Here is a 26,496-nt window from a genome sequence, read left to right as displayed (position 1 = left end):
TTTGATAATGTCAGTGCATTTTGAATATTTTTCAATTTGCCCCACACCACTGAATGTACTTTATCTATGATACGCATCTATCTATCTTGACTGCGTAGTGTGGTGGCCCCGGTACACAATTTGGTACCGGGGCCACAATACCTCCTCCAAACATGGTACAGACAATTCGTCATTGAGATCCCAGACAGACAGGGTCAAAGTGTTATTGTTTGACTTTGTAAACCCAAAAAACTGTCCCTGTTGCACATAGTCGTGCAATGAAGACTGACTTTTTCATTTAAAGGCACGATCTTTCAAGTGTAGTGTTTGTAAGTCTAAGTCATATTATACTTTTGGTAAAATTGGTTTATTTTGTTCCTCTTTGTGGTAATTAGTAATAGAATTAAAGTATGAAATAGAATTAAAGTATGAAATAGAGTGGTATATAGAGTTGTAGTGTGGTATAGATAGAGTGGTCCACACAATATAATAATAATAAAACCCTCAACTGGTCTGAATTCCACCAAACAAGTATCTGGACTGCATAGTGGGGTGGCCCCGGTACCCAATTTGATACCGAGGCCACAATATAATTAAAAAATTGGGCATCAACTGTCACCGTTGTTTAATATCTGATACACCTAAATATGGACTGCACAGTGGAGTGGCCCCGGTAGTAAATTTGGTGCCGGGGCCACAATACCTCCTCCAACTTCCAAGTGTAGTGTTTATAAAGACAGACAGCGTCGAAGTGTTATTAGTTGACTTTCTTAACCCTAAAATTGTCCCTGTTGCAAATATTCGTGCAATGGACAGTTACTTTTTTATTGAAAGACTCAAGCTTTCAAGTGTAGTGTTTATAAAATATAAACAACAATACAGTAGTTTTAGAGCACGTCAATACCTCTTGTTTTAAATTATGACAGGGCATTTTACTTTTGGTTTAATTTCTTGTATTTTTTTAAATTTGGTTTTACTTTTTGAACATGGCAAACGACTGTTGATTGGTCATATAATGCAAAAAAAAAAGGTCCAAGATGGAATTGTCCTTGGGCTCTCACACCCACCCTTATGTTGTTTAAATAGGACATGCACACTTTAACAAACCAATCATTTCAGCGACAGGGCCTACCAAACAACTTTGGCTGAAATGATTGGTTTGTTTGGGCCCCCACACCAAAAAAGCTATTCATCTCTCCCTGTACAGACTAAACAGGCTCTACTGAGGCAAGATGTCGTCCTCATCCTCAACCTCTGATTCCTCTCCCCCTACAGTGTGTACTTCCTCCTCATCACACATTATCAATTCGTCCCCGCTGGACTCCACAACCACAGGTCCCTCTGTAGTATCTGGAGGGCAGTGCTGTACTTCATTGAGGAATTGATTATTCATTTTTATAAACATCATTTTTTCAACGTTGTGAGGAAGCAACCTCCTTCGCCGCTCACTGACCAGGTTCCCCGCTGCACTAAAAACTCTTTCCGAGTACACACTGGAGGGGGGACAACTCAGGTAAAATAGAGCCAGTTTGTACAGGGGCTTCCAAACTGCCTTTTTTTCCTGCCAGTAACAATATGGACTGTCTGACATGTCTACTTGGATGGTGTCAGCAAAGTAATCATCCACAATTTTTTCTATTGTGACAGCATCCAATGCAGCGAGAGTAGACATGTCTGCAATGGTTGGCAGGTCCTTCAGTCCGGACCAGATGTTATCAGCATCCCCGCCAGTGCCTCTTTTGGGAAAACTGAGCTTTTTCCTCGCAGCCATAGATGTGGAAGAAAATGAGGGTGGAGCTGTTGGCATGTCACGGTCCTCTTCAGAGGACAATCTCCTGACCAGCAGGTCTTTGCACCGCTGTAGACTTGTGTCCGCCGGAAACAGAGACACAACATACGCTTTAAACCGAGGATCGAGCACGGTGGCCAGAATGTATTCCTCTGACTTTAAAAGAGTGACCACCCTCGGATCCTGGCAAAGCGTACGAAGGGCTACATCCACAAGAGCTACATGCTTGGTGTAATCGCAATGGCTTACCAGCTCCTCCCTCACTTTCTCCAGCTGCTTCTGCAACAGCCTGATCAGGGGAATGACCTGACTCAAGCTGGCAGTGTCGGAACTGACTTCTCGTGTGGCAAGTTCAAATGGCTGCAGAACCTTGCACAACACGGAAATCAGTCTCCACTGCGCTTGACTGAGGCGCATCCCCACTCCTTTGCCTATGTCGTAGGTGGCTGTGTAGGCCTGAATGGCCTTTTGCTGCTCCTCCATCCTCTGCAGCATATAGAGGGTGGAGTTCCAGCGCGTCACAACCTCTTGTTTGAGGTGATGGCAGGGCAGGTTCATGCTTTTTTGATGTGCCTCTAGTCTGCGGTAGGCACTGGCTGAATGCCGAAAGTGTCCAGCAATTTTGCGCGCCACCGCAAGCATCTCCCGCACACCCCTGTCACTCTTGAGGTAATGCTGCACCACCAAATTAATGGTGTGGGCAAAACATGGGACGTGCTGGAAATTGCCCATATTTAATGCCCGCACAATGTTACTGGCAAGTGAAGTGGAATCTCGAGGGGATTTGGTACCGGGGACACAATACCTCCATCAACCCTCTAAATCCCACTCCACTGATGGCGGACACCGGGCGCACGTCTAACACCAACATTGCAGTTACAGCCGCAGTTATACGCTTTGCAATAGGGTGACTACTATCGTATTTTGTGGTCATGGCAAACGACTGTTGGACGGTCAATTGTTTTGTGAAAGACTTAGCGGTCTTACGACTTCCCCTCTGGGAAGATGACCGACTAACAGCAGCAGTGGCAGTAGTAGGCGTACCGCTGCAGGATTCCTCGGATGAATCCCGTATTGAGGAGGACTCAGTCTGGCTGCTGACTTGGGCTGCAGGACTGAATCTGATGGAGATTGTGGAGGAAGTTGACGAGGAGGGTGTTGCTGGTGTGTATCCAACTGCACCACGGGATTTAGGTGTCCCTGTACCGATGAGGGTCCTAGCCCCAGTTCCTGAACTAACCACTGAACTATGAAGGTTATTCAGGTGACGTATAAGGGAGGATGTTCCTAGGTGGGCAAGATCCTTACCCCTGCTTATTTGAGCTTTACATAAGCTACATATGGCCATACATTGGTTGTCTGGATTTGGATAAAAATAACTCCAGACAGAAGAGGTGCATTTTTTGGTCTTCTGACCAGGCATGACGATGGGCTTTTTCATCCCATGGACATCAGCTGTTTCCCCCCCTGGTGCCTCATTTACAATAACCACATCACCATCCTCATCATCAAGTTCCTCCACAGTGCCAGCTACATCATCAATAGCCTCCTCCCGAGCCACCTCTTCCCGTACAGTGATGGGAAGGTCAGGCTTGACAACCACCAACATCCTTGGACTCGCCTTGTGGATTTGTGATAATTTCTCTTTAGAAGGCAGAGTTGTTTGCTGTTTTGTTGCTGACAGCATAACTCTCTTCAATTTTTTGTAGGGGGGGGAGGAGGAGGAGGGCTAAGATCCGTGGGTGAAGCTGAACCACTAGTCATGAACACGGGCCAGGGCCTAAGTCGTTCCTTGCCACTCCGTGTTGTAAATGGCATATTGGCAACTTTACGTTTCTCCTCAGATGATTTTAAGTTTCTCTTTTTGCTACTTTTTCTTAACTTGGGCTTTTTGGATTTTACATGCCCGGTACTACGAGATTGGGCATCGGGCTTGGTAGACGACGTTGATGGCATTTCATCGTCTATGTCATGACTAGTGGCAGCAGCTTCAGCATTAGGAGGAAGTGGGTCTTGATCTTTCCCTACTTTATCCTCCAAATTTTTGGTCTCCATTATATGTAGCACAAGATACTGCAGAATGTGTGAACTTGGTAATATTGCAGTACCAATGGACTTATACTGCTGGATTGGTTTTGCAAATTTGGTTATAATTATTATATATTTTTTTTTTTTTAAATTTTTTATTTTTTTTTACTTTTTTTTTATTTTTAAAAAACTTGGGAATAGTGGGAAAATAACTATGCCCTTAGAAGCACAGAGCACAGGACACAGCACCACTGGACTGAACAGGACACGGCACAGGACCCAGCAGCACTACGGAACTCAGCAGGACAGAGCACAGGACACAGCACCACTGGACTGATACTGCAGAATGTGTAAACTTTGTAATATTGCAGTACCACTGGACTTTTACTGCTGAATGTGTGAACTTGGTAATATTGCAGTACCAATTGGCTTATACTGCAGGATTGGTTGTGCAAATTTTGTGGTAATTAAAAAAAATTAAAGTAGTTTTTGGTATTTTTTAAAAAACCTTTTTTTTATTTTTTTAAACACAGGGGAATATTGGGGAAATAACTATGCCCTTAGAAGCACAGAGCACAGGACACAGCACCACTGGACTGAACAGGACACAGCACAGGACCCAGCAGCACCACTGACCTCAGAAGGACAGAGCACAGCACCACTGGACTGATACTGCAGAGCAGAGCAGAGCACAGCACAGCACAGCACAGAACTAAACAGCACAGAGGACCACCTAACACACCCTCCCTCTACCCTGATCAATGCCCGAGTGAAGATGGCGGCGTCTAGCGGGGAATTTATAGGATCCGAGTATCGCGAGATCCGACAACGGGATTATGAGTCAGAGCCTCAGTTTCACATTTGAATTTGGCGCCAATACCCGGATCTGTCTCGGATCCGACTCGGATCCGCAACGTTCGGGTGGGCTCGGATTTCATAAATCCGAGTGCGCTCATCCCTACACAGCACATAGTAATGGATGGTGCTTCATCACTGCCTCCTCAGAAGAGATATTCAAGTCGTTTTGTATGTTCAAAAAGGTTCTGCAGCCAATTACTCACCTTAGGATGTTCTTTTTAAGTGCATTAGAACCTTGTCCTCCAACAAGAAACCTCATATTTGCTTTTGGGAACAGAATCAGGAGAATTACTGTGGCTAGCCTGTAATCATGATGGAACGCCACACTCACCCCAACAGAAGGAGCAAGATTAAGCTCCACGGCAACAGACACCTGCTAAGCCTTGTGCATGCCTGTAAAATAGGCACAAAAACGTCAATTGCTATGTTGGTTCGCAGTTTCCATGTTTAATGCATCTATAAATCAATCTTTATAACAAACTTGAAACTTGCACTGCCACCTGGGTAAAAGGATTTACTAAGATGCCTGTTTCTCTAGCCAGAGCCCCGAGCACTGCTACATGCTGCCAATTTTCCAGATGCTTTGAACGGTATAAATTACAAACCATTTAAGCTAACCATCTTGATTGTCGCTTGTGATTGGTCCTCCTCCTCACACCTATCCCTGCCCTTGTTTTCGACATGCTGTAAGAGGAACGGAGGCACACCTTAGTAACATATTTAGTAGGTGGTAGTGCAACTTTAAACATCTCTCCTAGCCATGTGAAATGCTGGGCTGTATATTCTTCACTCTAACAGTTCTATAAATAGAAAGCAGTATAATAGAAAATAAATACAAAACAGACGCCATGGGGTCATTTCAATGGGTATGTCAGCAGTGTAAAATGTTCCTGTATAGAAGGGCTCAGCAAAGAATGGAGCTCAGCCGGTATGAAATGTAAAAGTATCTCACCTCAAGCACTAGGCAAGACATTCACCACATGTATCAATGTTGCATTGCTTCACATTAACACAACTAATAATAGAAAGACCAATGCTAAAGATATAACTAACCAGAAAGACAGGTTCTGAACACGCCCTCTGGATGAGGAATCTGGCAGTTTACAGAAAGGGGAACCCTTTTAATACAAACGGTAGTTCTGTTCTTTGTCTTTGCCTTGGGCGAGGGACTTGTGCAAATGTCTTAGTCAGCACTAAAAACAAACACAGAATTTTCACTAAAACAAATGTTATATGTACTGAACGTGTAACACTGAAAACAAAGACTACACAAAAAAACAGAAATACACATATCCTACAGCAAGAAGTCTCATATTGCATTTGGGAACAGAATCAGGACTGGGGCTAGCCTGTATTCAGGATGGAACGCCCCAATCTGACAAACTCCTTCCATCAGAGGGAGCAAAATCGGGCCCCTCAAAAACATGCGTCTGCTTGATGGACTAAGCCTTGAGATTACCTGTAAAGACAAGCACAAAAATGTACTCAGTTACCAAAAAACTAAAAATGCAACCTGCAATGTAGGCTCACATTTTCCATGTTTGTTGCATCTATAAATCTCCATAGAGTGCGTATTTTTTTACAAATACACCTTTTTTGTGGGAAGCACAGTGTGCGCGATAAAATAGTGTCTACACAGGGTTCCTAATCAATTTAAGACATAAATAATGCTGACCAACCAATATTTTAGGAGAAAAATAAAACCCTTTAAGGATTGTTAGACTTTGAAGTTATATTACTATTTCTACCCTGAACATTTTAATGCAAATTCACAATCTTATACAAAAATAGGTACTCATTTATTTTACAAGCAGGTTTCCAAAAGGTGAGTGCGGGTGCACTCCTATATGTGAACTAGGCCGACGAACAGGCTCATTTGATAAATAAGGATAAATAAGAGCACATGTATATAGTTTGCAGTTAGTAAATGACACTTACTATGCCCATGGTCTGTTATCAGTTTCTCTGTAATGTCCCTGTGGACAACTTTAGTGTATGTATTAATGAGACGATTTGCTATGCAAGATATTTGTTAAGAAAAAAAAAAAAAGTTAAATTGCACCTGGGTAATACGCCTGCTCGTCTGGTAGTTCTTAGATACATCTTTCAGCTCATTTTATGTTGACTAAACCGAAACACAAAATTAGCTACATGTAAAATATTGCAACATAAAATACTGTGATAGATATATTTATTACACACACACACATTTCCCAACATCCTGACAGAAGCTAGCATGTGTCATTTTGTTATCTACCTTATACTATTTGTATTCCTGCAATGTATTTTAACAAGTTACTAATAGGCATCTGGTGTGTTTTATAAAATCTATTGCCCGTGGGGCCATGGGTTTGAATCCTCCTACAGCACTGTCTGTGTGGAGTTTGTATGTGTTTCCTCCCACACTCCAATAACATACTGGTAGGTTAATTGGCTTCTGATTAAACTAACAAATGTGTACAGGTATGTGGTATGTATTATAGATTGTAAACTTTCCCAGGGCAGAAACAGAGGTGAATGATTAAATATTCTTTGTAAAATGCTGGGTAATATGTAGGCACTATATGAATAAATATTTATAATCTTTCAATGTTTGCATAATAAAATAAACCGAAACTAAAGTCAGTCTCAGTAGAAGAATGTTTTTGGCAATAAAAAGACTTCATTAATCCTTAGCCTACATAAAAGCTTTACCCATTACCACTTACATGCGACTCTTAAAGGGGAAAGAAGACATTAACTTTCACTTCCTATATCATACTTACCAACTTTGAAATGTTGGTATCCGGGAGCCTGTGGGGGAGGTGGGCATGATGGGGGGCGGGATTCCAAAATGTGCGTTATTTTGGACCCGCCCCCTGTGACATCATGACGCAAGCGGGTCATTTGACAGCAGGGGGCGGGGCCAAACGCCACAATTGTTTGGGACCTAATTCTGCCCTGGGCACTTCCTAGTGAAGAGGGCAGATCCGGGAGATTGCCACACTCTCCCTGGAGTCCGTGAGACTCTCGCAAAATGCAGGAGTCTCCCGGACATTCCGGGAGAGTTGGCAAGTATGTCCTATATATGTTGAGAAAAAAGATGTGCAAAATCCCATTCTGCACAGATCTTTATTTCACTGCATGTGTGTTTTAAATTACTTGAAACTTTGCAATAGTGATCACTGATATCAGTTATGTGGGATCAATTACAAACAAAGAGCAAAACTGGGAAGTGTACAATAACTTATAACCAGGTATTTGCTTTGACTGTCTACCTTGAATTAGACCAATTCAAATCTAATTATCAATTGATTAAACTATGAGTTGCTGCATATCAGTTCAGTTGTAGCCAACTATTTAAACAATTTTCAAAAACATTTGGTTTTATTAAACCATCTCTTATCAACAAAATGTCTTGGATGAGAGTTTTTTTTAAGCTTAAAGATCATAGTAACAGTTGTTGGAAACCCCCCCCCCCCCCCCCAAAAAAAAAACCCACACCAGTCCATCAAGTTCAACCTATTTTGGATCTCCTGAGACCCTGCACTTATATTTGAAATTGATCCAGAGTAAGCACCCGCCAATCTGTTTCAATTGTGAAAATCCCTCCAGACCCAATATTGCAGTCCTATTTTTACCCTATATCCACTACTATCCTTCATTTTAATTAACGGTCGTATCCCTAAATACACTTTTCTGCTAGAAATTTGTCTAACCCTTTCTTAAACATATCTATTGAATCTGCCATCACAACCTTCCCTGGGAATGAATTCCATATCTTGACTGCCCTTACTGTAAAGAACCCCTTCCTTTGCTGGTTGTGAAATTTTCTCTCCTCTAACCTTAGGGGGTGACCGAGTGTCCTGTGTATAGTCCTTGTAGTAAACAGTTCCCATGAAAGTTCTCTGTATTGACCCTTCATGTATTTGTACATAGTAATCATATCTCCTCTTAGACACCTCTTTTCTAAAGTAAACATGCCTAAACTGGCTAACCTTTCCTCATAACTTAATGACTCCATACCCTTTATCAATTTTGTCACCTTTCTCTGAACCCTTTCTAGTTCCAAATTATCTTTTTTTTATAGAGTGGTGCCCAGAACTGTACTGCATATTCAAGATGAGGTCTTACCAACGATTTATACAGTGGCAAAATTACACTGTCTTCCCTTGCATCTATGCCCTTTTTATGCATGCCAATTCTTTATTTGCCCCTGACATTGAGCACTACTGTCTAAGAGCACTCACAAATCCTTTTCCATTATAGATTCTCCTAAATTAATTCCATTTAAATTTATAGATTGCGGTCTTGTTTTTGATTCCTAAATGCATAACCTTACATTTATCTATGTTAAACCTCATTCCATTTGGCCGTCTCAAAACATATTAATATTGTTTATCAGCAAGCTTAGGGACATCGGCAATAGAATCCATTATGAGCTGTAACAGGCCATGATCAATGAGATCTCACACACACAGAGAATCAGCAGGTGACGTGTTCAGCCAGATAGCCTGTAGTTTCAAATAGTGCAAAGCTTTACATGCACTGTGAATAGATTACAAAACTCCTCCATTTATTTTATATATGCCCATTTCTATATCTTTATTACCATACTTGCCTACGCTTCTGTCCAGGAGACTCCCGAATGTCTATGACACCTCGGGGACACAGGGGAGAGCAGTCCACCCACTTCCTTAGTGAAGTGGAAGGAGCAGGGGCCCCGTACCTTGCTGTGCATTGGGCAGCAGGGGTGGGGCTGAGGATGTGAATTGCTTATTCTTATTTGTCTATACTACATTGCAATGCAAGTTTCATATATGAGAAATGCTCCAAGTTGTCTGGATTACAGTTTAAAATATTTACTATGCCTGGAAATGCTCTCATTGTGGATTTGTAAAAAATAGTAAACACTCAAACAAGCATAGTTTTTCTCAGTATAATTTTATATATATTTACAATGCATTCTAAATACAGAAATATAAAGTATATAAACATTAGTGCATGAAAAAAAGTTACTGCTCAAAAATACAAAGAAAACAAAAATGATCTAAAAATTCACATTGTCTATTGAAGGGACATCATGTACAGTACATAACTGTGGACATGTACAGTACATAACTGCTCAAATTCCTCAACTAAACCGTTTCCATAATGACGGTTTGGGCTACTCAGACACAATGAGATTATATGAGCAAATGGAAGTGTATGGTTTTATTGGATGGTTTCTTAAAACATGAAAAAAAGGGGTCAACTGTGTTTTGTCTTCCAGCCTCCAATTCATTGCTTGAGATCAACAGGAACGTGGCGGGGGAGGAGGGGTTTCAACCACAAGACTAGGAGATGTGCATAAAGGTTATACTCAGCTTAATTCACTATTGTTTTTATTAAAGATGTTCAACCTTCAAAGGGACTCATGTATTTACTTGTGCATGCCCTCTGGAACTTTTAACTAAAAGTCAATGCTTTCCCTGTCTAGCTCCCTTCTGTGCTTCTCAGCCACTATTGTTGTTCATTTTCATGGACAGAGCACCAACTGGTCTCTGGATACAACTGTATCCAATTCCAGGAGAACAGCATTCTGACAAATCCCATTGTACAAGGCAATAGACCCTTGTTTACACCAATCAGTCCACACATTTAACACCATTAAAATATTTCAATATAGAAACTAAAGAACGTACACAACTCCATTATTAATCTGATGCTTTCACCACCCCAGTACACTGATCTGGCCATTTTGGTCCATATGTATATTAATTAAACTGCTTTAATAAGCATTACCTGATGAAATAATAGACCAGAAGTGATTAAGGTAGCAGATTTGTAACGGACACTAATGGAACTTGTGCCAGAGCTCTTACGCAGATGACGACCTGCATTAGCTCATATTGTTGCAAAGGAACAACAATCACTATTAAATATATTCACAGAACACATTTCTAAAAATATTTACGTTATAGTTGAGACTTTATGTACTAAAAAAAAAGTTTGTGATTAAAAACATAAAAAGGTAACACTTTGTAAATGTCAAACTTCCCTGTGCCGAAAGTGCCAGCGCTCTCACAGAGGAAGAAACGGCACATAACTCCACAGCTTTGTAGACACAATTTGTTCCTATATTGTCCATGATTATTCCGGGAAGAATACGCCCTAGCAGGTGCTTGTTTTTGTGTTCGAGGAGCTGCTGTATGAATTGGTTTTTCTGGAATACTTCATGGAGCTAAAAGAGATCTGCATTCTCTCCACAGTCCTTACGCTCCTGCAGAGGAACGTGTTTTTGACATTTTCTCTAAAATCCTTGGACACAAAATAATAGACAAATGGATCAATGCAACTGTTCAAGGCGGAGAGACACAGGGCCACAATATAGAATGCATAGAGGTTGCCTACTCCGGTTGAGTTTATTGTAGAATAGTTAACCAACAGCAGAATATTACTGGGCAGAAAGCACACAAGGCACATGATCAGCACAGTGATAATAAGCATGATAGCCCGCTTTCTTTTTTTGCCAATGTTTTCATCTGTGATGGATGCATTCAAAGTTTTAATCATGACTGTATAAGCCACAGTCATGAGGACAGCCGGGAGGAAGAAGAGCCCAATCCCAAGTGAGAGGAAGTAGCTGAACATATTGCGAACGTCCACATCCGACAAGACGTCATGGCACGTTGTGATATTGATGTTGGTGACATAGATGGTCTGATCGTACAAATACAACGGAACGGTGCTTAGCATAACTATGATCCATATCGTCGCCGAAACAATAAATGCAATTTTAGTCTTCTTTCGGGTATGCGAGATGGGATTCACAATAACCCAGTATCTTTGAACACTCAGACATGTAATAAATAAGATAGAACAATACATGTTGCCATAGAAAAACCCCACAAGTACTTTGCACATGCCTTCTCCATAAACCCAGTTGTTGCCATTCAGATGATAGGAAATTTTGAGTGGAATCCAGATAACGAACATCAGATCTGCCAGTGCCAAGTTGGCCATATAGATCACTGCTGGGTGCTTCTTCTTTGTGCGGAAAAAGAAGACCCATAATGCAATAGCATTGCTCGGCAAACCAACCACAAACACAAAGATGTACACCAAAGGGAGGAAAACTCTTGTCACGCTACCGGTCAGAACATTCTTGGCAAAGTTGTTCACTATATATCCATATTTCCCAGTACTATTGATAACTCCGTCTTTGTTTCCCACAAAATTTCTTCCCTTTTTTGCAGATGTAGAATTTTGGCCTAGAAGAAAAAAAAAAAAAAAAAAAACCACGCATACAAAGTTATAGTTCTGTTCAGCACAAAAGTAGTGGCAGTCTATAATGCAGTGGTTAAAGAGCAGTGTAAATGTGCCACAAGGGTACCTAAGCAGGTAAGCTGTCACCAATAACATTTAAGCTGGTTACTAATCCATTGCTTACAACCAATAACAGCATAAGTGTCTTGTAGATAGGTATAGAACTTGCCGATTGCTAGCTATTGCCATGTTACTATCAATTCAAGCGCAGGTCAGTAGTTTCCTGTAAGTCCCTGTTATTAGTTTCCATGAGCAACCCAATTGGCAGACCTGCTTGTGAAAAACTAAAAAATAATGAGTGCCATTATATCCTAGTTGGAAAAGAAATCCATAATGGAAAAGATCCCAACAAAGAAGGTCAGTCTGTAAATCTAGGTGTATGCAAGAAACCAGTTTTCTTTACACTGGTGTGGCACTTCAACACAATTTATTTTCCCCCAAACAGCTTTAAGTTGTGCTTCTACTACCTATGACCTACAACATATTGACAGTAACGGTTTCAACTTATTTATACTATTGTTTCCCATACATTATATTCTCTCATGGTTGTCATTGCAATATGTCTCCAGCTCCCTTATATCTATGACAATCAAGTGTTATGGTTAGACTTGTGCCTGTAAAATGAAAAAAACATAGTGGAAAGTGTATTGTAGAGCTATTTTATGGCACGTAGCAGCACACTGAAAGCAAAGGGTGACGGTGATGGAGACAGCAAATTAATGTCATAATGTTGTCCTAATTTTGTTAAAAACCAAGATATATGTCTGCTTTGAGGGCACTTGTTTTAGAACATTATTAAAAGACCCATATGGTCACTCCCTATTTATCTGTGGTAGTACCTTAGATACACACACACAATGCCTAATGTATCTTTCATCACCATGCAATGTCCGACCAGCCCCCAAAAGCACCCAGAATCTTGCTTGGCCAAGGCAATCTTAGATAAAAGGTAAAACAAAGCATTTACCGAAAGGTTCCAAGTAATTACATATTTCCACTACTGCACAGTAGTTTGTTTGTCACTCATATGAAGTGGTTATTGTGCAGTTATGCAAGTGGTTTAGAGTAAAACTACACCTAAAAACTGTCCATTCTTTACAAACAAAGATTAACTTATAACAGGGGGTGATAAAATGAAGCAGAATTAAGAAGCCTGTAAACACACTTAGGAGCAATGATACAGTGGGAGAGCACAATGCCCCCCCCCCCCCCCCCCTTCCCCTGGTAGAGGCACCAGCACTGCCTACTTATGGGTTCCTGTTCAAGTGGAAACCAGTCCAGGCTGCCTACAGCTCAGGTTGGTTGAGGATTTTAGGTGTCAGGCACTTGGCTGTTTTATTTATTACTGTAAACAGCTCCCACTCAGTAACTAATATTTGGGTGTTAAGAAGTGCAATACTCCATGCATGTATGCAGAGCCGTAACTTAGAATTATAGCGCCTGGGGCGAGAAAGACAAATGCCGCCCCCCTACCCCTCAATTTTAACACAAAATGAACCTAAAATATTCCTAAATTGTGCCCCCCTTCAGCGTTGTGCCCTGGGCGCACAGCCCTAGTTACGGCCCTGCATGTATGCATGAAGATGACAATTTCATACCAAGTATCTTTTGTTAGGATTAAGCTAGCCCTGTGTCACATGGTACAAGCCTATCCCCTACCAACTATTTTCATTGAGGCACAGTATCCTGTCCACAATAAATAAAGTTTTCTAAATATAGTCATACAATCTATAAGTAAGCCACATCAAAGCACTCCCCAAGCTCACAGGTCTCCCAGTAACTAACATCATGGATCAAAGTATGAAAACCATAACTCATGGTCAAGCACAATGATTTTTGTATGAGCAATTACAAGTTACAGAGGTTAGCACAGAGGTCAGAGGGAGTACAGGACTGTCTGGGCTGCCGGCAGCTCATTATTCCGCACCACTGGAGGCAAAGGGTATATTTACTAACCTAACAGGTATTTCTCAGCGAATGACTGGCTTTGAAATGAGTATACTCATTATGTTGTTACAGACTGAATGTTTTAATCCACAGTAACACCCACTGACTAATCTGCATCTCCTCTTAATCTAGAAGGACAATGATCCTTTTTTTTATCTTTTCGCACAATTATAGATGTGCTGTAAGCAATAGGTAAACCATTTAAATGTATACCAAATATTGAAAGTTTATTGCTAGGAATGTTCTTTTTATGTTTGCCAGGTATATGGCATGTCCTATGGTCTAACCGGTAAAAAAAAAAACCTCAGACAAAAACAAAACACCACATTAACCTGATAGCCAAGGAGATTCCCATTGAAACAAATGGGCAGTCATCCCAGACTATGTACTTAGCCCCAAGGGTGTGTCTCAGGAAGATAAGCAAACATCCCCCCCCTTTAGCTTTTGTTGAATTAAAGTTCCCAGTAAATAGTTGTGCTGGGACAGATAGTAACCCCGTGAAGCAACATGTTGCAGACCAACCAAATAGCCACCAAATATAAAATATACGAATATATAACAACTAACCTGACACTGTCAGAAAGCTGATAGAGAGTAACGCCACGAACAGGAGCCGCCAGCCCCACATGCTGGAAGGTAGTATATAGACCTGGAGCAGACAGAACCCGAGCTCCTCTCTCCGTACAACAGGGATAAAAGTAACAACAAAGTAGAAGTTAGCGGACAAGTAGCGCAGACTTCCCCCCTCCGTAGGTACTGAGCACCTGACGTCACTGCCTGTGACCACACCCACACCTGGTTTCACTGATACTCGACCCAATGAGCGTGAGCTGGCAACACCTGTGTAGTAGGATGGGGCTGGATCACGTGACGTCACCGAACAGGTATGTAAAGGTCTCCAGGTCACAAAGCTGCGTAATCTGTCACGGTGAGGGCAGTAGGGTAACCAAATCCGAGGTGTGAGGTTTGTGGATGTTGTAACAAACTATTTACTGGAAGTGACAAATCATTCTTTCTTATAACTGAGCTCCAATATGTCTGTTTTGTAGTAACATTTACATACACCTTATATATTAACAATAAGGACGAATGGGGGCTAGGGGAAGGGCTGGTCCTGTAGTGAACTACTTTGGGTTGAGTATCTGGGCTACCTGTTCCTAATCTGCTGATGTGCTGAGTCTATTGCCACCTAGAAATTACCATGATTATCAGTCAATTGTGTAAAGAGGGCATGCAGCCACTAAAACGAGATCCCCTTCCTCTAGAATGTAAGCTCTTGTGGGCAGGGTCCTCTACCTATTGTCACATGTCTGTCTACTGTCTGACTCCCTTGCACATCCTGTCATGTATTTTGCTGCACTCTGTGTGAGTCTCCGTAGCATACTCACACTCATCTGTACTACTTATATATTACCTCATCTATTTGTTACTTGTTTCTGTATCCAGTGCTATGGAATCTGTGGCGCCTTATAATTTCACCACATAATCATGCTGAGATGGATATCCATATCTGCGCCACGTTCTAAGCAGTGGCGGATCCAGGGGGGGGGGGGGGGGGAAGCAATCGGGGCGATTGCCCCCCCTAGCAGGGGCTTGCTGCCGGCGGCTGCACAATATGTGCAGGTCCGCTCGGCAGTGACAGTGTGCTGCCCGGGTGTTCTGATTTTGTTTAAAGCAGCCTTGAAGTCAAAAAGGGGGCGGGGCCTAAATCGCCCCCCCCTAAATCGCCCCGGGTAGGATACTTTTCTAGATCCGCCCCTGGTTCTAAGTCACCTCATATTCAGCACTTCGCAGTGACAGTCAGATGCCCTTTGAGGAAACATGTTGTGTTGCTTCAGACAGAACTTATTGATATCTGATTTTCTGGTGACTATATTGCTATTGACATCAAACTGGGAACTGTACAAGTGTGGCTGTCCGCCAGGGCTTTTTCAGCACCATTTTCTCCCTGCTATTTGTAAGACCAAGCCATAGTAATTCCTGCCAAAAGCAGGATTTGAAAATTATGCAATTGGTCTGGTCATTGAAATGCAAAACTCTTCTGGTTATTAAAGTGACATAAAAAAACTTTTTTTTGTTTGGTGTTTTCTATTGCTTGGATGAATGATCAAGTAAGAGTGGGCGCTAGACATCCAGATACAATGGAGGTAGGACAAGTTTCTGATGAAGTAAAGGATGAAATATGTGTATGCGTGTTGGGGGCAGGGCCCAACGGAGCGCGTCATTTGACCCCATCCACCAAACATCAATCATATTTTCTGATCAACTGCAGCAGGGGGCAGGGCCACGATGACGTGTAATTTTCCCTCTCACAAGCCCCGCCCCCTGCAACTTTACTACTTAAGTGGTTAGGAACCGGGAGGTGAGCCTACTCCTTCGGGAGTCCGGGAGGACTCCCAGAAATTCTGGAGTCTCCCGGACATTCCGGGAGAGTAGGCAATTATGAATCCACCTCTGCTCCACTTCCTTTATCAGTTGTAGCACCACAAGGCTCAGTCCTAGGTCCTCTGCTATTCTCTACTTGCACCACTTCTCTAGGAAAACTAATAAGCTCCTTTTTCAGTATCATCTCTATACAGATGATACACAAATTTATCTATCCTCTCCTGATCTCTCACCATCTGTGTTGTCTTGCGTTATTGACTGTCTTTCTGCCATTTCATCTTGGATGTCCTCTCGCCAACTCAAACTCAATATTTCAAAAACAGAATTAATAATATTCCCACCCACCAATAGAAGCTTCCTGTCTGACATTTTGATTTCTGTAAACAACATGACCATAAATCCCACCCCGCAAGCTCGCTGCCTAGGTGTAATCCTTGACTCACAACTATCCTTTGTTCCCCACATCAACTCTCTATTTACATCATGCTGCATACATCTAAACAACTTTTTCAGAATACGTACATATCTCACGTAAGACACTGCAAAAACTGTAATTCATGCACTCATTTCCCGGATCGACTATTGCAGTTCCCTCCTCACTGGTGTTCCCAAAATCAGACTCTCATCTCTACAATCTATTTTATGTAACACCAAAAAAGTAAACAGGGTGCGTCCAATGAAGATATGAAATATTTATTATATAATAAAAATATGTAAATAGCCGGACTTACATGCGTATCATTCAAATCATGTAGCGGGTGTTACCCGATAGAAAACACATTACAAACAGATGGTAATGGTGAGTATAATGAGTGTCTGGCCAGTACACACTATTAAAAACATTATATATGAACCAAGTCTTGATGATCAACAGATAATAGCTGGATAAATCTCACCGATATGCAAATCTTTGAAAAAGTTAGCTCATTGCTAACGAAACGCATTAGAGTCAGGATTCCCTTACACCTGGATCGCTATCTGAAGGAGAATACATCTCTATTATTTTCAAGCGGACCATCCTATGTGAATTTGATGATTTAGGACGAGTACATCCACTCAGTGTGTATGCTGAACTGTCTAACATCTGAGGCAGTTTCACTACGAGATATTATTCCTAGGCACATCGGAACTCCGGCACCTGAGTATACTCACCCTGATATCCGACGATGCACACTAACCACACTTACCAGCGGCTCATCATCTGCCTTTCTGGGACTTTGAATTTGAGGTGGTGAGATGTATATACCTCAAAGCTTCTAATATCCATCAGACTTTGATTGCTCATTGTGGCACTATTTGAAAATTTACACAGTATTTTCTGGATTACGCTGGATCCTATCACGGATCTGTGTTCATGCACCCTCACGCTGCAGCTACATTTGAATATCGGTGAGATTTATCCAGCTATTATCTGTTGATCATCAAGACTTGGTTCATATATAATGTTTTTAATAGTGTGTACTGGCCAGACACTCATTATACTCACCATTACCATCTGTTTGTAATGTGTTTTCTATCGGGTAACACCCGCTACATGATTTGAATGATACGCATGTAAGTCCGGCTATTTACATATTTTTATTATATAATAAATATTTTATATCTTCATTGGACGCACCCTGTTTACTTTTTTGGTGTTACATACAATTTGGAGATTGGCAATCTCATACAGGGTATGCGACAAGAAGATTGGTGAATGTATGTAGGATATATTAGATCATATATTAGATCATAAATATTAAGGTGATATATACGGTTGTAGCACAGTAAGCCTATTTGTCTTCTAGCTACAATCTATTTTGTATGCAGCGGCTAGATTGATTTTCCTTGCAAATCGTTCTTCCTCTACTGAGCCACTCTGTCAGTCTTTACATTGGTTGCCTATTTATCAACGAATCCAATGTAAAATTCTTCTGCTAATATACAAGGCCATCAACAAAATTGCACCAACATACATCTCCTCACTTGTCTCAAAATATCTCCCAACTCAACACCTCTATTCTGCACAAGATCTGCGTCTCTCTTACACTCTCATCACATCCTCCCATTCTAGGTTACAGGACTTTTTTTCGGCTTGCACCCACTTTATGGAACTCACTCCCTTGCACAATAATTCTTTCCTCTAGTTTTCAAACCTTCAATCGTTCTATGAAAACTCAGCTCTTCAGACAAGCTTATAATATTCCTCAACCACCCTCTTAATCTCCCTAGGTTACCCTATTACCACCCTCTAGACAGCTAACACAAGACAACAACCCTCTGACCAACATAGGTGTGTGACTGAACATACAGCCCACTAAATACTTTTTAACCTTTGCATTCTAGTTGGACAAGTATGCAATATGATGCAGCACTTATACTTGTGTATCAAACCATTGTCCCATAGATTGTAAGCTTGTGAGCAGGGCCCTCTTATCTGCACGTATTACCCAGTATTGTTTTATTACTGCTTGTTCCCAATTGTAAAGCGCTAGGGAATCTACTGGTGCTATATAAATAAATGATGATGTTGATATTTAGTTATTCAATATCAAACAACAATTAGAGAATCAATTAAAACAAAAGCTCTTTATTTTGAAACAAAGTCATACTCTCGAATAACATAACACCCAGCTACATAGCCCATGAAAATAATTGAAAACTGTCAGTGTAACTTCCAGTCAATGTAAAAATAACACAGATGCACAGTCAATTAGAAAAAAAATACATGATTATGATTATATAAGGGCAATCATTTTTTTTATTCATACTACAGTTCCCATGTATAAAATGTCAAGTAATTAATTGAGCTCTGAACTTTTCACAGGAATACATGAAATTATATTATTATGACATTGCACACCCTATAGAAGAGAATAATTCACTCAATTAGGGGTGTTGGCTATATGGGAAACTTCTACTTTTCTGAAACAATCCTCTCTGAACATTATTCCCCCCTCTGAACACTCAGCTTAGTTGCCAACCATTCATAACTTTCAGGGACATTCCCAGGTATTGAAGATTTATCCTTGAAAGTTCCTCATTTTTCAACACTGACCAAATGTACACATCACTTTTTCTTATTTTGCAATGTGGATGGAATTTTCTGCATCTGAACTTATTCTTTGTGCTTTATAAAGTAATATTTATTAATGATAAACACTTACAATGCAAAAAAAAAAAATACAGTATAATCGCGTGGTGAGCATTTTCTTATAAAGATGCAACATTAAAATATTAATGGAATATCTATTGAATCCTTGATTTACATACAATTTGGTTACAATAGGCTTTATAGCTCTATATACTGTCCCTGAACAGTCGCAGTGGTTGTTTTTGGAGTGGGGCCAGATGTAAAAATATTTCTTACATGCAATACAGCCCTGCTTTGAAAATTAGCTGATGTGATATGATGGAAGATTTTTTCAGACACAGAAGAGGGGAAGGCATGACAAAAAAATGTAGATCCAGCCCGATTCCTATTTTGGGCTCTTTCCCCCGGTGGATGGCAGCGCAAAGTGACATAGACGAGGCAAGTACGCAGTAAATGCTTCACCATACTTGCCAACTCTCCCTGAATGTCAGGGAGACTCCATAAAATAGGGGTGATCTCCTTCACTCCCTGAAGAATATGGCCTCCCTAAAGCTGAGCCAGTACAAGACGTGGTTGGCTTCGCCATCTGTGGCATGATGACACAGTTCAGAAATTGTGTCCTATGTCCATGTATTGATGCCTATGGAGGTAGACATTTTCATGGAGACCAAGATTTAATCAAAGACTGACAGGTAAGACAACAGGACTTCAGTAATGGAGACATAAATGCAAAAGACACTTTAGTCTCTAGAGATTCATTAGCTGCTTTTCTTTACCGCATAGTTGCTTACTCTCCCGGAATGTCCAGGAGACTCCTGCATTTCTAGGAGACCTCGCGGGAGAGCAGGGCAGCCTCCCGGTTCTCGCCACCCGGTAATTATTTTGGCTTAGGGGTGCCTTGGAAAAATTATGGTGACCCTAATGGTGCCATAGAACTGAGAAAGTTTTGGAATCACTGCTCTAGAGTGTAAGCTCTCATGAGCAGGACTGTCTCTACCCTCTGTCTCATGTCTGCACCTCCTTTGTCAACCTTTTATACACTAGTCCTGCTTACCTCCCAATTGTGCCGGCCAACTGTTTCTGCTTCAGCAGAACAGTCCTGATTTTATGGCCCTGTCCCACTGTTTATCCTGCGGATGGGAATGTTGTGGGGAAGGAAGGTATGTAATGGGCAGCAGCAGCCAGCTGACGTGGCCATGCCCCCATTCTGTCATCACCACGTATGGTTCTGTTTTTATGTGTGATTTGTAGTTTGTGTGATTTGTAATTCTGACTATGCAGTGCTGCAGAGTTTTGTGGTGCCAGACAAATATACAATTATGCTGAGGATGGTTCAAACAACCTTGAGGCAACCTTGAGGCAAATACAGTTGCCTATTCTCCCAGAATGTCCAGTAGAATCCCAAATTTTTGGTAGTCCTCCCAGAGAACAGGGCAACCTCGAGCCTGCTTCATTAGGATAGTTGGTGGGGGCGGAGCTTAGTGACACAATTTTTGCATCATCGTGGCCTCCGCTCCCTGTTGTAATTGGTCAAAGTGGTGACATTTGCTTAGGCGGCGGCGCTAAAATTACACGATTCGTCAAGCCCCGCCTCCCCCACACGCCCACCTCCCCCTGGATCTCCCTGAGACCAAGGAGCAGAAGTTGGAAAGTATGGGCAAACACATTTATAATTATAGACTTGTTGTAAAAGTGTGTAGTGTAAAATGTGACCCGTTTGAGAAGGAATTGTGACCCCTTTTTCAACCCAGACTGTGCACCTTTAATCATGCTCTCTGGTTGTAGAGGTGCAAAGTCTTATCTTATTATTGCCTTCCTGTGTTCATTTGATATTTTTTACACCTCTCTGAACCAACATGATCTTAGTACTAATGACTTACTGCTGGTTTCTGCTTAATTTTTATTACCTTGTTGCCTTTTTTACTCAGGGAAGTAGAAACCAGTTTCTGTTGTACAAATGTTTTGGATTTTATAGTCACCTTTTACTTACATTGACTTTCTGTGCAGACATAGATTTATACGTTGCATTGTGTGCACTTCACTAAGCAAATTGCTTTTCTATGACTGTATGGCTTAAAGCTACACTACCATATGCAAAAAGATTTTACTCACGTGCACCTCCCCTTAGACAGGGCTCTTTTTCGCAAAGCTCTGTCGGTTTACAGCCCCCAAGATTTTGCAAGTAGCAGTCACTGGGTCTCCAGGTTGGAAGGGTGGGTCACTCATCCACCATTACCATCATCATCATCACCATTTATTTATATAGCGCCACTGATTCCGCAGTGCTGTACAGAGAACTCATTCATATCAGTCCCTGCCCCAGTGGAGCTTACAGTCTAAATTCCCTAACAAACACACAGACAGAGAGAGAGAGACACTAGGGTCAGTTTTGATAGCAGCCAATTAACCTACTAGTATGTTTTTGGAGTTCTATCCTGCACCATATGCAAAACAGGTAGGCTACTTACAATTTACACCATCCATTCTGCCCATTAAATGGATGTGAGGATAGACACCCTGTGAAAACAGGAAATTCATAACAATATTTCTGAAACAAATTAAGGTGAATATTATCTTTTTTCTTAAACCGCCTTATTTTTTTAGCATTTTTTTCCCTGTAGATTCAAAACAGCACAATTTGTCAAAGGGCAGTCCTCTGAAAAAATGCTGGTTTTCAAATTAACACTTTAGACATCGCAGTCCCGATGTTTTATAAAACATGAACCACAAAATGATCAAGCTGGAATAACCACCAGAATAAAGAGGTGGTTGTGAGAGGTGAGATAGCTATATTGGAAAACCCCAAAAAAAAACAGGGCTACTAATCGGACAAACAAACTATTAAATAATTAGTGATATTATTAGTGATATTAAATATCAAAAAATCTCACAAGTGACTTAAATCAATAATCTAAATAAATTTATATAGAACAACTACAGATAACACCTAGTTTAAACTTTTTATAACTTAGGATAAGTTATAAAATACACTCTAATTGCTATTTTCTATGTGGCCACATTTTTAGTCTAAAACCATAAATTTAACAATTTGCTAAACACTTAAACCAATCTGCCAGTCTAACTGATTTAATTGATTTGTGAGATGTTTTTGATGTTTAGATTCTGATTATGTAATAGTTTGTATGTCTGATTACTAACCCTGTTTGTTTTCTTGTTTAGAAGGCTCCCCATAACAGTTGCTGTAATCAGACATGGATTTAACATCCAGACACCTTATTACTAGAGATGGTCACTGACCCCCGTGTTTTGGTTTTGTATTCGGTTTTGGATCTGTATTACCTTCGTGTTTTGGTTTTGGTTTTGCAAAACCGCCCTTGCGTGTTTTGGTTTTGGTTTTGGTTTTGGTTTTGTTTGGTTTTGTTTTGCTATTTTTGAGAAAAATACAATTTTTTGGGTCTAAAATAACCAAATTTAGTGCTCCACCAGTTTCTTAGATAAGTGAGGTAATTCTAAAGCTAATAAATTATGAAAAAACAGTTGAATCCCTGGTAGACCGTCCTTAATGCGAACACTTGTCTGTAAATTATACAGTCAAACCTGGTTGTCTACCTGCTCCATCTTTGATTATTGGCAATGTGGCCATCATCTTTGGGTGTATATTAGACCCTACACTTGTAGTTGAATATTAAAAAAGCAGCCTGCACAGACTGTGGAGCTAGAAAGTAGAATTAAATGGACCACAGTACTTTGGTGGCTATCTAAGCCCCCCCCCCCCCCCCGCCCTCCACTTGTAGTTGAATATAAAAAAAAGCAGCCTGCACAGACTGTGGAGCTAGAGAGTAGAATTAAATGGACCACAGTACTTTGGTGGCTATCTAAGCCCCCCGCCCTCCACTTGTAGTTGAATATAAAAAAGCAGCCTGCACAGACTGTGGAGCTAGAAAGTAGAATTAAATGGACCACGGTACTTTGGTGGCTATCTAAGCCCCCCGCCCGCCCTCCACTTGTAGTTGAATATAAAAAAAAAGCAGCCTGCATAGATTGTAGAACTAGAAATTTGAATATACAGAGAAATGGACAAAGGCAGTTTGGTATCTGTCTGCATCAGATCCCCTCTCCACTAGGAATAAAATAGAAAACTATTCAGCCGTTGTATAATCTAGAATATAAATAGAAATTGAGAAAGGCAATTTGGTATCTGTCTGCATCATAATCATCAACATCCTCATTAGCGCCCTCGTCACCTCCATAAATCTCCCCCTCATCCTCTTCTATTTCCAAAGTGGCATCCTCAATTTGTGTATCAGCGGCTACACTCGGGCTGTTCAGGTACACATCAGCAGAACTGCTGAAAAGGCCCCCTCTTTATGGGTACACTAACAAAATGCTCACAATTAGACATACCACTGTTGGATGGACTCTCCACAGGGATCAATGTCATTTCTGATTCAGAGCAAACATTATTCTCCAATGCCTTACTGTTATCTTGCAGCTCGGCTTTGACGCGTAACAGTAGTTGTGCACCACTTGTAGGGTCGGTAACATTTTTGGATCTGCCACTAATAGCCAAAGGTGAAGGCCTCATTCTCTCTTTGCCACTGCGTGTGTAGAATGGCATGTTGGCAATTTTTTTTTTTATGGCCACTTAACTTTTGCTCAGTAACACTTTTTTTTCGCTTCAACACATTAAATTTTTTGGGGGTTTTTGTTTTTTGCACTGATTTGGAAACACTCTGTTGTTTGACATCGCCTTGGCCAGATGACGTACTGGGAACACTAACATCAGAACTGGTGACAGAACCTGGTTGCTCATTCTGATCATATGTGGACTGCTTTGAATCCATTCTGAGCGCAAAGCACTGGGGAGTGCTAAAAATTATTTGGTAGATACTGCTGACAGATATGACTTTTGACAGCCAGAAATATTTATGCACAATTAGAGAGGACACCCCAAAAGCACTGAGGAGTGCTAACAATTATTTGGTAGATACTGCTGACAGATATGACTTTTGACAGCCAGAAATATTTATGCACAATTAGGGAGGACACCCCAAAAGCACTGAGGAGTGCTTAAAAATTATTTGGTAGATACTGCTGACAGATATGACTTTGACAGCCAGAAATATTTATGCACAGTTATGGGGGACACCCCAAAAGCACTGGGGAGTGCCAAATATTACAAAAATAAAATAAACCTCTATTCTCCTCTCTTCTCTAGCGATTTTTGTTACTTGGAATAAGAATATTGTATTCTCTGTCCCTGCTCTAATCAGCCTGTGACTACACCCTGCTCTCTCCCTCTGTCAAATGGCGATGGATTGCTGTGGAGGTGTGTATTTATAATGTTGAAGTATCGCGAGAACCGAGCCACGAGATTCGACGACGTCACGATGACGTTCGGCCTCCATTTGGATTCGGAACGGGCGGGAGAGCAGCTCGGTACTCGGATACCCAAAGTTCGGGTGGGTTTGGTTCTCGGGGAACTGGACCCGCCCATCTCTACTTATTACAAAGTGGTTTCTGTTTTCAGTTGTTTTCCTGTTTGAGATCACTATCTTGTCTTTCAAAAAAACAAAAAAAACAAAGCCTTCCTCCCCCTGTGTAGGTCATACTTGCCAACGATCCCGGAATGTCCGGGAGACTCCCGCATTTTGCGAGAGTATCACGGACTCACGGGAGAGTGTGGCAATCTTCCGGATCTGCCCACTTCACTAGGAAGTGCCCCACTTCCTAGTGAAGTGGGCAGAATTAAGTCACAAACGCTGCGATTCCCGCCCCCGCTGTCAAATGACGCGTTTGCGTAATTACGTCATGGGGGCGGGTCCAAAATGAGTGCATTTTGGACCCGCCCCGCCCCCCCGTCACGCCCACCTCCTCCGCAGGCTCCTGGAATCCAAGATTATCAAGTTGGTAAGTATGGTGTAGGTCTCTGTAGATATCTGAGCTACTTAGCATTGGGCCTGATCCTCTAGAGGGGGGCCGACCTAGGGACCCAGCCCAACCCCTAGCGAGTGGGTACCAGGGAAATAAAATATATGGGCCTGAGTCATTGAGGCACGTAAATGCCAATCCATGCCGTATTATGCGTAAAAACGCTTTGCGTATGCCCTGAAACAAACCACACTTCAGAGAATGCAGCAGCATCCAATTAATCTTTCATGCCCCTAGAACCCTTACTACAAGCTGCGATTTCATGGGCGGAATTGCGAATTGAATAGGCGTATGCATGTAGTCAATGTACAGTAAGATTGCGTCAAGCTCGGGCACACACAGCAGCGTCATATCACTTGCACCAGCTACAGGTCTAGTGTAAGTGCTGATTACTAGTGATGACGGTCGAGTATGCATGCTACAACATGTGTTTGCAATCAGGAGCAACTGTAAACATGCATTTCATGTACAGTAGCCATTAATAACAATCTGATAAATGTATTTTATGGATTTTTTTTTAAAAAAATAAAAAAATATTTTTCAATATTTAGTCATTAACGACTAGATTATTAACATTAATTGAATTTTTTTTTTCTGTTCTATATTTTGGGACTTTATATTCCACATATGTATTGGACGTATCCTGAAGTGTGTTGCCTGTTAAAGCAGAGCGGACCTAGACCCATATTCAACAAGATTTATATGCGGTTTTTTTAAAAAAACACACAGTACGTTAGTTTTGTATGGCTTAATGAATCAGGCCCCTATTGTGTTCTGATATATTTATAATTAATTGTGCCACTGTATCATCATCATCATCCTCATTTATTTATATAGCAAAACTAAATCTGCAGCGCTGTACAGAGAATGTTTGTCACTCACATCAGTCCATGCCCCATTGGAATTTACAGTCTAAATTTCATAACATACACACACAGACTAGGGTCTAGCAGACTAGCAGTCAATTAATCTACTAGTAAGTTTTTGGAGTGTGGGAGGAAACCCACGCAAACACGGGGAGAACATACAAACACTACACAGATAAGACCACGGTCAGTGCTGTGAGGCAGAGCTGCTAGCCACTAAGCTCACCGTGCTGCCCCCTACTGTATATTTATTGTTAACCAGTAGTACCCCATATCTATCATTTAACTAATAGTGCCCCCTTTGGTAAACTAAGATATAAAATGTGCTTTAAGAAAAAATACACACTTTGATAAAATTTCCTCCTTAATGTTCATACTTATATCTGCAAATA

At 41.2% G+C, this 26,496-nt stretch overlaps 1 protein-coding gene across 1 annotated transcript; it reads right to left on the bottom strand.

Moving 5' to 3' along the window:
* Positions 1-9,561: 9,561 nt before the first annotated feature.
* Positions 9,562-15,316, bottom strand: F2RL1 (F2R like trypsin receptor 1). Its single transcript, XM_075193453.1, has 2 exons — positions 14,456-15,316; positions 9,562-11,886 (listed from the first exon to the last, which is right to left on the bottom strand). The coding sequence occupies exons 1-2, from the start codon at positions 14,514-14,516 to the stop codon at positions 10,787-10,789; spliced, it is 1,161 nt and encodes a 386-aa protein (XP_075049554.1). The 5' UTR covers positions 14,517-15,316; the 3' UTR covers positions 9,562-10,786.
* Between the last annotated feature and the right edge of the window lie 11,180 nt (positions 15,317-26,496).

This window comes from Mixophyes fleayi, chromosome 1, assembly GCF_038048845.1.
Source record: "Mixophyes fleayi isolate aMixFle1 chromosome 1, aMixFle1.hap1, whole genome shotgun sequence".
Classification (NCBI taxonomy): domain Eukaryota; kingdom Metazoa; phylum Chordata; class Amphibia; order Anura; family Limnodynastidae; genus Mixophyes; species Mixophyes fleayi.
This window is presented reverse-complemented; position numbering and strand designations above follow the sequence as displayed.

What these genes read in the sequence shown, in the direction of transcription:
- F2RL1 (XM_075193453.1), bottom strand. Translation starts at nt 14,516, where the DNA reads ATGTGGGGCTGGCGGCTCCTGTTCGTGGCGTTACTCTCTATCAGCTTT. An exon ending in CAGCTTTCTGACAGTGTCAG is followed by an intron (nt 11,887 to 14,455) that starts GTTAGTTGTTAT and finishes TTTTTCTTCTAG; the next exon opens with GCCAAAATTCTACATCTGCA.